The sequence below is a fragment of the Aquarana catesbeiana genome, linkage group LG01 (assembly GCF_042186555.1).
Source record: "Aquarana catesbeiana isolate 2022-GZ linkage group LG01, ASM4218655v1, whole genome shotgun sequence".
In the NCBI taxonomy this organism is placed as follows: domain Eukaryota; kingdom Metazoa; phylum Chordata; class Amphibia; order Anura; family Ranidae; genus Aquarana; species Aquarana catesbeiana.
In genome coordinates, this window is record NC_133324.1 from 683138852 (window position 1) to 683151702 (window position 12851).

The window sequence follows — 12851 nt, forward strand, 5'->3', positions numbered from 1 at the left end:
CCCCGTACATACGATAGGATTTTCCGACGGAAAATGTGTGATAGGACCTTGTTGTCGGAAATTCCGACCGTGTGTAGGCTCCATCACACATTTTCCATCGGATTTTCCGACACACAAAGTTTGAGAGCTTGCTATAAAATTTTCCGACAACAAAATCCATTGTCGGAAATTCCGATCGTGTGTACACAAATCCGAAGCACAAAGTGCCACGCATGCTCAGAATAAATTAAGAGACGAAAGCTATTGGCTACTGACCCATTTATAGTCCCGACGTACGTGTTTTACGTCACCGCGTTCAGAACGATCGGATTTTCCGACAACTTTGTGTGACCGTGTGTATGAAGACAAGTTTGAGCCAACATCCGGATTTTGTTGTCGGAATGTCCGATCAATGTCCGACCGTGTGTACAGGGCATTAGAGTGTGGGAGGAAACCTATGCAGGCACAGGGAGAACATGCAGACTCCAGGTAGATGGTGTCATGGTCAGGATTCGAACCAGCAACCCTTGTTCTGCTAAGTGAAAGTGCTGACCACTACACCACTGTGCTACCCGCATAAAATGTCAAACACTCACAATGCATGGCTGTAAGTGACATGGTGACGATCAGAGCATTGCTTTTTGTTAATGGCAAGAAAAAGGTATTTTATATTTGAAATATGCTTTTTGGTAATGTTAGCGTGTGTGCTATTGATTTGTGTGAAGTGTGATTTTAATAATAAGTCCACTTTAAGAGCTCATTAACACCAAGTGCTTTCTTTAGTGATCTGAAACACATTGGGGTTATTTACTAAAGGCAAATGGACTGTGCACTTTGAAAGCGCCGTTGCGCTTATTTTCCCCAGAGCTTAGTAAATGTGATGAAGCTTTACTTCGTGAAGAATATCCAATCGGGTACAAAGAGAATTAAAATAAAAACATTTTTACTTGCACATGATTGGATGATGTTAATCATTAGAGCTTCAATACATTTAATAAGCTCTGGAAAAAGGAGTGCAACTTCACTTGCAAAGTGCACAGACTATTTGCCTTTAGTAAATCAACCCCAATGTGTATGCACATTGCCATTTATTTAAAAAAAACTATTTGTGGGGTTTGCACTAGTGCAGTGCACTACGGTGTGAACAGAACATGCCATTCATTTTATTTTATGTTTTCATTCGGGTTAATTTACTAAAACTGGAGAGTGCAAAATCCAGTGGAGCTGTGCATGGTAACCAATCAGCTTCTAACTTCACCTTGTTCAATTAAGCTTTTAACAAAAAAAAACAAAAAAAACTAGAAGCTGATTGGTTACTACGCAGAGCTGCACCAGATTTTGCATTCTTCAGTCTTAGTAAATGAACCCCCATTATGTCATTATGTTCTTGTTCTTTAATAAAAAACCCTTTAAAAGTTGAAGTAGATGGGTGTTAATGAGGAGCTTCTTAGTAGTGAAGGGATTAGAATGGAATGAATCTGGCACTTCTCCATGAATAATTATTCCCATACCATTCATAAAATTTAATTTTATGGGAAGCCAAAATTTCCCTAAACAGGAGCAATGGGTGCTCCAATCTTCATTGCATAAGACCAAAATTGTCTTGTCTATGGCCAGATGTAGGTCAGAGCAGAAAGCTGTGCCTTCCCTCATAGTGGCGATGTGCTATATCAAGCTAAAGGTCTTATTTTTAAACACAGTTAAGGTGTATCTAAACTAAGAACAAACGTTTATAGCATTGCAGCTTACTGCTTTTTAGAAGTGGTGGCTTCATTTGTTTTCTTTTTCGCACTTTTTCCCTTTTTTTTAAACCTGGTAATTCTGCAATTAACTCTTTTTTCGCACTGAGCAGTGTTGTCACCCTAGGACAGGAAGGGGGTTAATGGGAGGACTATATAACACCTCCCTCTTTTCTCCATAAGAGCCAGTTCACACCGGAACGTGGTTTGGGAAACCCGTTTTCCCTGCATTTTTCAAAACGCACTGCAGTTGTGATCTGCAGGGGATGTCAATGTTAACAACACCCCAAAATCAGGTCACAAACGCAGTGCATTTGCCTGCACTGGATCACCTGGTACAGAAGTTGCAGTGCGTTTTTAAAGTAGTGCATGCACTACTTTTGGTGTGGTCCAGTGCAATTCAGCCCATTCAAAATGAATGGGCTCAAATCGCACTGCACTGCACCGCATGTAAATTGCACAGGAACGTGCAATGTATGACTCGGCCCTAAAGGAGGAGGTGTTTGTAGTCCACAGACATGGCAGAGAACAATGCTAACTGACAACAGTCTAGAGTCAGAGAGCACTGGAAGGTATCAGCTCACAATAGTTCTGGCTGGATGAACGCAACTTGTCAAACGGATATAATAAAATTTGTTTAAAAAAGAAGTATGGGGATTTTTTTTTAATCATAGTTACCTATATGGATGCAGTATCTGTCCCCTGCCGGTTCAAAGGCTGAGAACCGAGCGATCAAGCACGGCTGATTGCTCAGTTCTCAGAGCTCCCTGAACAGAGAGCCATGACTGTCAGTCACCGATCTCTGCTCTGCCCCCACCACGCTCATTGAGGGGCTGGGCTGTGGAGGGCTGGGAGCAGCTGGCTCAGGGTCTCAGTGGCTCGTTGAGAGGCTGAGCCAGGTTCCAGTCCAGGCATGTGGGCGGATCCCGACCATATGGTCGCGATCTTCGTCGAGCCTAGACTGGCTCTGTGACGACAGCCGACAGCGGGCTTTAGCCCGCTGTCTGCTGAAAATGGGTCACAGGACTGCAGAATGATCTGCACTCCTGTGATTCACAGGAAAAATACAGCCAAACGAGATTTGGTTGTACTTCTTCTTTAAATCAAGGCCAAATGTAGGAGAGTGCCAAGCCTCACCTCACAGACTTCAGTGTTGCCCCCCCCCAGGGCTGCTCTGGACGCTGTGCGAGACTAGGCGCTCCTACTCCTGCCCATCCTTCTGCAGGATTCCTGCATTGCACACAAAGGGGTTGATTTACTTTAACCCCAAAGCTTTCCTGAGACTCTGGAGAAGCCCATGTACTTCATTTAGCTAACTTTACCAAGTTCATCGTCTTCGTCAAATTACATTAGTAGTTTATTATGTATCTTTTTAGAGTTCAGAAAGCAGGCCCCTTGACTTTTTCTTACTGCACCCCCAAATTAGACAGGCTAGGTTCAGCCCTGATTCAGTGGTCCATTTAACAGACCAAAAGGAAGCAATTAAAGTGTTTGTTACCCTAAAAAAAAAAAAATTGATCCTCTTCCTTTAGAGTATGAATAACAGCAGTGTATATTGACTGTTTGTATAATCTAAAACACCTGGTTGATCCTGTCTGGCGCTGCCCTACCCTCTGTAAACTGACCACAGTTTATCATAGCTGCTAAGCCCTAACACCGTGGTCAGTTTATGTGCCTCTGTCACCTGCTATCTCTCTGTCCTCTCCCCCCCCCCCCCTTCCTGCTTGTAAGTTTGTGTCAGTGCCCACCCCTCCCCTCCTGCTGCTAAAATAACTTTGTAATTTTCAGGTAATCCCTAGTGTTCGATAATGCTATATGCCCAGTGCGTGTGTTTCATTAAAAAAATGCCGTTCTTTACCTTAATCCAGAGCGCCGCTCAGCGCTCACGTGACCGCCCGCTGCTCTCCTCCCCTCCTTCTAACTGACATCAGCGGGGGATTCTCAGCCCCTCCAGCTATAGCTGTCAGATCAGGAGAGGGAACAGTGTGCGGTCACATGAGCGCCTACTGGCACTCTGAAATAAGGTATAGAACAACATTTTTTTAATAAAGCACACACACTGGGCACATAGCATTATCGAACACTAGGGAATGTCTGAAAATTACAAAGTGGGTTTACAACCACTTTAAGAAAAATGTACTGTGAGAGTGTACACAATTTTTTTATGCGTAGTTGTATTTTCCCATACATTTAATTTACACATATGCATAAGATACAATGAAATAGCTTCTGTGCAATCTTGCTTGCTGTAAAAGCTGTGGCCAACAAAGTAAAAAGTTCTTTAAGTTGTTTCTTGGGATGACAAGAGGAAACAGCATGTTCGGTGTCCACATGAAGTGCCTAGTCTGTGACTGTTTATCTAATCAGCTGTTGGAAGCTGTCACATAAACTCTGTCATTAGGATAGCCAGTTCTGGAATGCGTTGCTGAGGTAGAGTTGCTGGAAGTAAGGAACCAGCAAAGGCAAGAATGCAACTCTAACTCATCTTCTGGTTTGGTGACACGTGTGTTTAGGCACTTTAACTAAAAATATCTAGTGTGTCTGTTAGGTGAAAATGTTTCTAAAACATAATATGGCTGCTGTACGAGCACATGTGTTTCTAGAGATAAACCAAACTGATTATGGTATCAAACTAACTAAACTTAGGAGAGATGGATACTTAAGACTTTAGTAACATGTACTTGTGAATCATTAAAGCGCTTGGAAAGGCTGGAATTTTTTCTTTCTAAAATGTATTTATTAAAGGTACTTAACCACTTCAATACCAGGCACATTCCCCCCTTCCTGCCCAGGACAATTTTCAGCTTTCAGCGCTGTTGCACTTTGAATGACAATTGCGCGGTCATGCAACACTGCACCCAAACTAAATTTTTATCATTTTCTTCCCACAAATAGAGCTTTCTTTTGGAGGTATTTGATCACCATTGGGGTTCTTACTTTTTGCTAAACAAAGGAAAAAAAGACTGAAATTTTTGAAAAAAATAAGTTTTTCTTCTTTTCTGTTATAAAGTGTTGTTTTCTCCTTCACTGACGGCACTGATGAGGCGGCACTGATATGAAGCACTGATGGGCACCGATAGGCAGGCACTAATATTCAGCAATGATGGGCACTGATAGGTGGCACTGATGGGCACTGATAGGTGGCACTGATGGGCACTAATAGGCGGCACTGATGGGCACTAACAGGCGGCACTGATGGGCACTGACAGGCGGCACTGATGGGCACTAATAGATGGCACTGATAGTACCTCATCATCAGTGCTGCCTGACAGTCGTTACTGATGGGCACTGATTGACATCTGTTTAGGGCACTGACAGCCATTACTGATGGACACTGATTGGCATTTTTATGGGCGCTGACTGGCATCTGATGTGCACTAATTTGCAGCTGTGGTGGGCACCTCTGATGGGGGCTGCGCTGATAATCAATGCGCTGATTATGAGCGCAGACCCCCCCTCTGACAGGAGAGCCACCGATTGGCTCTCCCTGTCAGCGCAAACTGAGGAAAGCCATTTACCGGCACTTCCTTGTTACACGCTGTGATCAGCTGTGATTGGTCACAGCTGATCACGTGGTAAAGAGCTTATGTCATAGGCTCTTTACCACGATAGGAGTTGCGGTGTGTCAGAGTGACAAACCACCGATCGCGCGTCCCCGTAGGTGCGCAATCGTGGCTTATCTTGCTGGACGTCATATGATGTCCAGTCAGGATAACGCAACCACAGCCCAGCCATCACTCTGCTATAGGCAAGGAGGGAAGTGGTTAAATAGCACCATCAATTTATACAGCGCTTAATACATAAACAGTATATTGTACATTCACATTGGTCCCTGCCCTCAAGGATCTTACAATCTAAGGTCCCTAACACAACTTCATACATTTGCATACTAGGGTCAATTTAAACAGGAGCCACTTAACCTACCAGCATGTCTTTGGAGTGTGGGAGGAAATCCACACAGGAGAACCCTAGGTAGGTAGTATCCTGCTTGGGATTCAAAACAATAACCTTAGTGCTGCTAGAAAGAAGTGCTAACCACTTAGCCACTATGCTGTCCAAGGATAGAAACATGTTATATTTACCTGCTCTGTATAATGGTATTACACAGAGGGGCCCTGAACTCCCTTTTTGGGCCCCCCAGCACTCTTCTTCTCTGTGTCTACCATCATAGCGAATCACTTTCTATGGGAGCAGACACGCGGGTTCACTCCCAAGCGGCGCTATGTGCATCCATATATATACACAGCTCGGCCCCGCCCCCTGCTCCCTCCTTACAGGATTTGATTGACAGCAGCAGGAGCCAATTCCTCCCACTTCTGCCTCTGTGCCTGTGAGGAGAGGAAGAGAGGAGAGCAAGCTGCAGACAGGTGCAGCTCTGGGTTGAGATAGTTGCTCTGTGCAATACCTTTGCAGAGAGCAGGTACGTATAACATGTTTATTATATATAAAAAAAACAAAACAAATGCCTTTATGACTGCTTTAAATTCCCAGTTGGTTTCTTTTCTGCTGTATATGTCTTGTTGGGGAGTATTTTCTTCATTTCCTGCTCTGGAAATGCAACAAAAAGTGTGAGGAAATCTCTACAAAATAAGTGAAATTCCTCTTTTAGGCAGCCCTTACATTAGTCATTTTTTTTCGCTCAACCAGTGGGTTGAACAAAAAAAAAACTGTCCTGATTCCCCTCATCCACACATGTCCAATACACAGATCAGTGCTGCAGTCTATAGCCGGCAGCGCTAATTGAGCATCTAAAATCCAACTGGGTGCTTGAACAGAAGTTGATCAATAGATAGGCTTCTGTTTGACCGCAGGGGCCAAACATGGATCAAAATTCAGCTGAATTTTGATCCGTGTATGGCCGGCCTTATTTTCCCAATTGCAAGAGTTCACGTACTCCCTTTTCCAGTGACAACTCTAAATTTTTATATTGCCCATTACTTTTTGTCTAACCAGTGCAGACTGCAATAAAAACCTTAAGCCCAGGTTCACATTAAGAGTGGGTTTGAAATGGTGCGAGTTCAGCTGAACTCGCACCATTTCAAACCGGCAATGCAGTCAAACTTTGGGTGACAGACATCTATGCAGGTTTATGCACAGATGTCTATTCAAATCGCCCCCAAAGTCGCCAAAAGTAGTACAGGAACTACTTTTTGGAATCAGTGTGGTGCTGCAAAGTCGGCGTCGCACCAATTGGGACAGTGCCATTGCCGGGCATAGCCGGCGATTTGACACGTCAAATCACATGTCAAAACAGCGCGATGTAAACGTGGGCTTAAGGGGATGTAGTCCTTCCCCACTCTATCCAAAACTGAAATAAAAAGTTTTAAAGATAGATACATTTTAAAGAATGACTAAGGCCCCTTTTACACGGAGCGGAGCCCGCTCTGATCAGCAGGGGATCTATGAACAGATCCTCTTCTGAATCGCAGCTGAAAAGGACTAATGTCAGTTCTTTTACATTCGTGCCCATTCAGTGATTCTGTTGTCTGTTTACATTTCGCTACCTCTGATCCTTCACCTTTAGGTCAGCAAACAAAAAAACCCCAAGATAACTCCATAGTAAATTGTCTAATTTTACATTGGGAGTCAGTTCTTTTCATTAATAGGATAGATGATCACTCTCATTGTGCACTGAACCAGAAGAAACACAAATTTTTTTCTTGAACTCTATTGTCATTCAGCATTATAATGGTGGCCGCAAATTTTACAGTGTGATTGTGCAATCTCCTTTCGATTTATTAAGAACTATTTAGCACAGGGACCTGTGTGACTGTATATAAATGGAACAGATTGGTTAGGTGGGCCTTCACATTCGATTAATCTCAAGCCTAGTACAGACAGGCCGAATGTCGGCCTGCATCAGCCAGTTCAATAGAAGCCAGCCGACATTCGGCCCATGTGTACAGCAGCCGGTCTGACAGTAGCCAGCCGTTCGTCCGAATTCTGTTGAAGGCTCATGACTGAAAAAGGTCTGCCGACCGACTCACAATCAACGCGTGTTCTGGTGGGGTGCTGTCCCCCCTGTCAGAACACAATAGCACAGCAGAGGAGATCGCTGTACTAACATTGGATAGTTAGTTCAGTGGCTCTGACCTGAGCTGTCACTAGTAGTGTGTATGAAGCTTTAGTAATTCTAATGCTGGTCACACACACAGCATTGCACAGCATGACATTTTTCAACCACCTGCAACAAGTTTGACTTGACTTGAATAAAGGCAATTTACCAGTACAGTTATTATAAGCTCTTGGTGTTTGGTAGCTGTAAACAGTGTGGTCATTTTTACAGTCAAGAGCTGGTTGAAAGTGGTTTATGTTGCCTGAAAATTATGTTTAGCATACCCATAATGCAGTCATTTTAATAAGTGAATCCAGTTAAAGAATTAATGAACAGTATGGACATTTGAGGTGGTTGGCATAATCAGATTGCCTAGAATGGGCAGAGAACAGACATTTCTAGCGTTAACTTATCAGGAAGTAAATAATAACATTCAGACAGGGTTTACCAACCTCCCTGGCTGCTTCTCCCATCAAAAAGCCTTAACCTGCATGTAAACCAGGTGGTATGCTGTTCTCCTAGTGACTGGGATAATTATGCCATTGCTGTGGTCACAGAGATCTGCTTAGATAGATGTAGACAGCCTAGTCCGCAGCTGTTTCTTAGATACAACACAGGTACCAGTCCTGAGACTGAGCTCACTTCTCCCAGGACACAGGTTGTTTCTCTCTGTCCTCCTAAACGCACACACAGAACTTTAGTGGCCTCCTGCTTAAGAGGGCTTCCAAACTACAGTTCCTTACACGGGCCTAGAAACCAGGCCAGGAGTGAAACATTTAATACTACAACGAAAGGTCACAGGATAGACACGGAATTCTCTAGATCTGACTGCACAGACAGAATCCACCAGGGTGATAAGCACCTTTCTTTACTTGAACATCTCACTCTCTTTTTATCCCAGCCCATAATGACACAGATGGTCCAGTCAGTTCAGGTTACATTCCAACTACGTTACTTAATGCTTTTCAATAGCAAACATTTTAGTTCCTTCTTACAAAGGGCTTCCCAACAAAGTGACTTGAATAACATTTCCACACAAAATATGTTCCTTTATATCAGGTTGGAGTGTTCACCATGGAACAGGTGTTGTGACAGGCTCCCATTTCAAAATAATATCCATTCTGCTGCTCCGGCTGTATATACCTTTCTGTTATGCTTTTTGCCCATAATGGGTTCCAACTTGCTGTGGCACAGTAAGACATGATGCCCAATTTGCAGAGAAGGGCCGTTCTGGGGAGAATGCCTCACAACATCTCACAACCTGCTTCTCTCTCTAGCTACTCCCATCGAACTATAAATACTCCAGTAACACCAAGAAAATGATTACGAGGCCCATTGTCTGGTACCAAAAGGATGAGATTACCTTAATTTGACAGACTAGCAAACTATTCCAAGCTTGTCTGCTGGTGACCCACATACTTTAAACTGTCCCCTAAACCAGCTGCAAAATGACTGGATGATCAATTGTCCTGTAAAGTTTAAAGGGTGACTTTAGGAAAGGTCCATATTAACCCAGAATTCCCCAATGTTGGATTAAAACCTGCCTTGGAAAATAGTAGACAAATTTGAATTTTCATGATAAGTTTCAGACACTTGTGTGACCACAACAACCAATATAATAAATAGCTGTCTTATTGAAAATGAATGGCCACCATAACACACTAATGCATGTAAAGTACACTAATGTGCATTGCATTAGCGTGTGTGCTACTGCAATGTACCACAGCACAAAAGTGTATATCAGCCCTAAAACTTCAAAGGCAAAATGTACACCTCCTTACCAATAACTATGCCATTAATGTGGAATAATTTACATTAAGTGCTCAGGACAATAGTGCAAATATATATTTAATGCAGTTCTCCAAATGTAAATATGGCCATAGATATAAGATGTGCTTCTCCAGAAAGTATTTTTTTTAAACAATTGTTTGACGAACTTACATGTTTTCATCTCCTGAGCATAAATGTTCATGCAGTGGAAGGGGTAGGCAGACAATGCTGGTGAAAAAAATTAGATAAGGAGAAAAAATAAAACAATTGAAAAGGTTTTGGATGGAGGATCTGGGGACAGGGTAGTACTGGCCCCTGGACCAGTATCAGTAAGTGTTTTTGTGCTAGTAACCCTTAGTGCAGATACTTCACAATTAAGATATTGATCAGAGCTGGACCTACAGTCAGTGACACATGGTGACCATTATATAGTTGCTTGATCCCCAGACCTGTGAGCACAGCTTCAAACAGATGTAATTCTTCTGTTGCAGCTCTGAGATGTCATGTGAATGAATTTCAAGAGCCGAAATAGAGGGCTGCTGCTAAAAGAAATAAGAAGTTGGATATATAAACTATATCCTTTTTTCTAACAACCACCTTTTACCTTGCTCACCAAGTACTGCAACACCGGTGTGCACTTTGCATTGTACACTTTCTTAATTCTTCTTCTTAATTGATTCTATTTGTCCCGCAAACAAAATGTTCCCAGTTCCACCCTGTATCTATAATATCCACCATTTCCTAATTTAATTCTGTCATTTGGGTTACAAACAGCTTATAGCTAAAGGTATTTTCATTATGTGAGTTATTTATTCAAATGATGCAAAACATAATGTATGGCAAAAGTCTTAATCGTTGTTTTTCTCTCCAAATCTATTTTTAGAGCTTAGGCGCAGTGAAAGCCTCTCCGAAAAGCAAGTTAAAGAAGCCAAGTCTAAATGTAAAAGTATTGCCTTGCTGCTGACAGCTGCCCCAAACCCCAATTCCAAGGGGGTGTTGATGTTTAAGAAGCGTCGCCAAAGGGCCAGGAAATTTACTTTGACAAGCTACGGTACTGGTGAATTAGAAAGGCAGGTGGACAGCGAAGACGATAACGAGGACGAAGAGAATAAAGAGAATACTTTCAATGTTACATTTTATGGGGCAAGTGAGTCAGATCTAGATGACGATTTTTTTTCAGACCCTGAAAACAACACACAAATTGTAACATTTGACTGGGATACTGGACTTGTAGAGGTTGAAAAGAAACTTAATAGTGGTGACGCAATGGAGGAGCTTCCAGAGACCAAAGGTAAAGGGGTCCTTATGTTTGCAAGAAGGAAGCAGAGGATGGATCAGATTTCAGCAGAGCAAGAAGAACTCCGGAAACATAGTATGGAAGAAAAGGTGTCTGTCATAGAGAATGTAAATAATACTATTTCACTGCAGACACAGCAACAGCAGAGCATAAAAATGCAGAGCTGCGTGAGTAAAAGTTATATTGAGGTCAGCAATAGCCAAACAAGAGTTCAGAATGGTTTTGTTGGAGCACATGAGTCAATCCCTTCATTTCAGCCTCCATCTAACAGAACCCCAAAACCTTTTGGGGGATTACAGAATAGGGCCGCAATACCATTTTCTCCTACTAGAAATATAGCAAGTCCAATGTCAGATGTGCCTGCACCACCCCCTTACTCATCAGTTACTCCACCTCCTGAGCCAAGGTTTCAAGTGTCTTCACCAGTGTCTGCCAAAGCCCAAGCAGCTGTGTGGGCTCCATCATTTTCAACAGAACAAATAGCTTCTAGAGATGAACGAATCTCAGTTCCAGCCAACAAAACAGGAATTTTACAGGAAGCAAAACGAAGGAGCACAAAACCTATGTTCACTTTTAAAGAACAGCCTAAAATAAATCCAAATCCTGAGCTTCTTTCTCTTGTTCAGACCAGAGAAGGCAAACGTAACACTGGTAATGAGTCTGGACCTGAAGAAGATTACCTTAGTCTAGGAGCAGAGGCATGTAACTTTATGCACATCCATGCTGGCAAGCAAAAAACTCCTCCGCCTGTTGCCCCAAAACCTTCAGTTAAGTCCCCTACAGCAATGCCAACTTCACCAGTATGGGCACCTCCAACTGGTGCTCCAGCACCACAAGTGTTTTCAATTCAAAATCCTCCTCAGAGGGCATCCCCTGTTGAAGCTAATGCTGTACAACCAAAATATAATTCTTACAACCCTCCAACTGTTGCTCCAGTATGGGCACCACCAACCGCTGCTCCAGCACCACAAGTGTTTTCAAGTCAAAATCCTCCTCAAAGTGCATCCCCTGTTGAAGCTTATGCTGTACAACCAAACTATAATTCTTACAACGCTCAAGCTGCTGCTCCAGTATGGTCACCACCAACCGCTGCTCCAGCAAGACAAGTGGTTTCAAGTCAAAATTCTCCTCAAAGTGCAGCCCCTGTGGAAGCTAATGTGGCACAAGCAAAATATAATTCTTACAATCCCCCGACCTCTCTTAATTTATCAGGCCCCTCAAGAGGCCCTCACGCAACAGTTCCAGTAGTAAATCAACTGTATACACCAAAAACACCTCCTACTACTCCATCAGGGACATCTGCTGTTGGAACAGCTTATGAAATGCCAGCCTTGAGAGGTAAAGGAGCCGAGTTATTTGCAAGGAGACAGTCCCGAATGGAAAAATTTGTAGTGGATTCAACTACAGTGCAAGAAAAAGCAGCTCGACCACTCTCTCCTACTCCATCTTTACCACCATCTTGGAAATATTCATCCAATGTTCGAGCACCTCCTCCTTTAGCATATAATCCAATCCAGTCACCACTTTATCCCACTGCCGCAAACAAATCTGTTTCTAAAACGGGATCTTCAGCTGCCAAGAAAAAGCCCACCAAAACACTCAGCGCTCTTCAGGTCATGAAACATCAACCATATCAGCTTAATTCGTCCTTGTTCACTTTTCAACCACCATCTGACACTGCCTCTGATACTGAAGCTCCTAAGAAAAACACTAAGTCAGACTTTAGTTCTTCTACGAAGCAAGCAAAGTTCAATAAGCCAGTGAATACTGCTCCTAGTAGTAATTTCGTACCACCACCTGAAAATTCTCAGCCAGTCTACAATACACAACCTTCCTACCAGTCCATTGCTTTAACCCCATCCAGTGAAACCCACAGAATCAGCTATCCAATGCAGCCTAGACAAGAATCACCGATCGCACAACTGATCGCTCCTCCGAGGCCTAAATTTTCTGCAAAGAAAGCTGGTGTGACAGCCCAGGTGTGGAAACCAGAAGTTGGTGAAGAATAGTT

The 12851-nt window shown here is 43.0% G+C and overlaps 1 protein-coding gene across 3 annotated transcripts in view; it reads left to right on the forward strand.

Annotated features, from left to right (window-relative positions):
* SYNPO2 (synaptopodin 2) overlaps window positions 1–12851 on the forward strand; it is a 324557-nt gene that overhangs the window by 254599 nt on the left and 57107 nt on the right. Inside the window, exon 4 of one of the 3 annotated variants that reach the window (XM_073603239.1) lies at window positions 10427–12834. In XM_073603239.1, coding sequence (XP_073459340.1) covers window positions 10427–12834 — 2408 coding nt within the window. Of the gene's footprint in view, window positions 1–10426; window positions 12839–12851 lie in introns of all 3 variants that reach the window. The other 2 variants (XM_073603247.1, XM_073603256.1) reach the window with 2 other exon arrangements.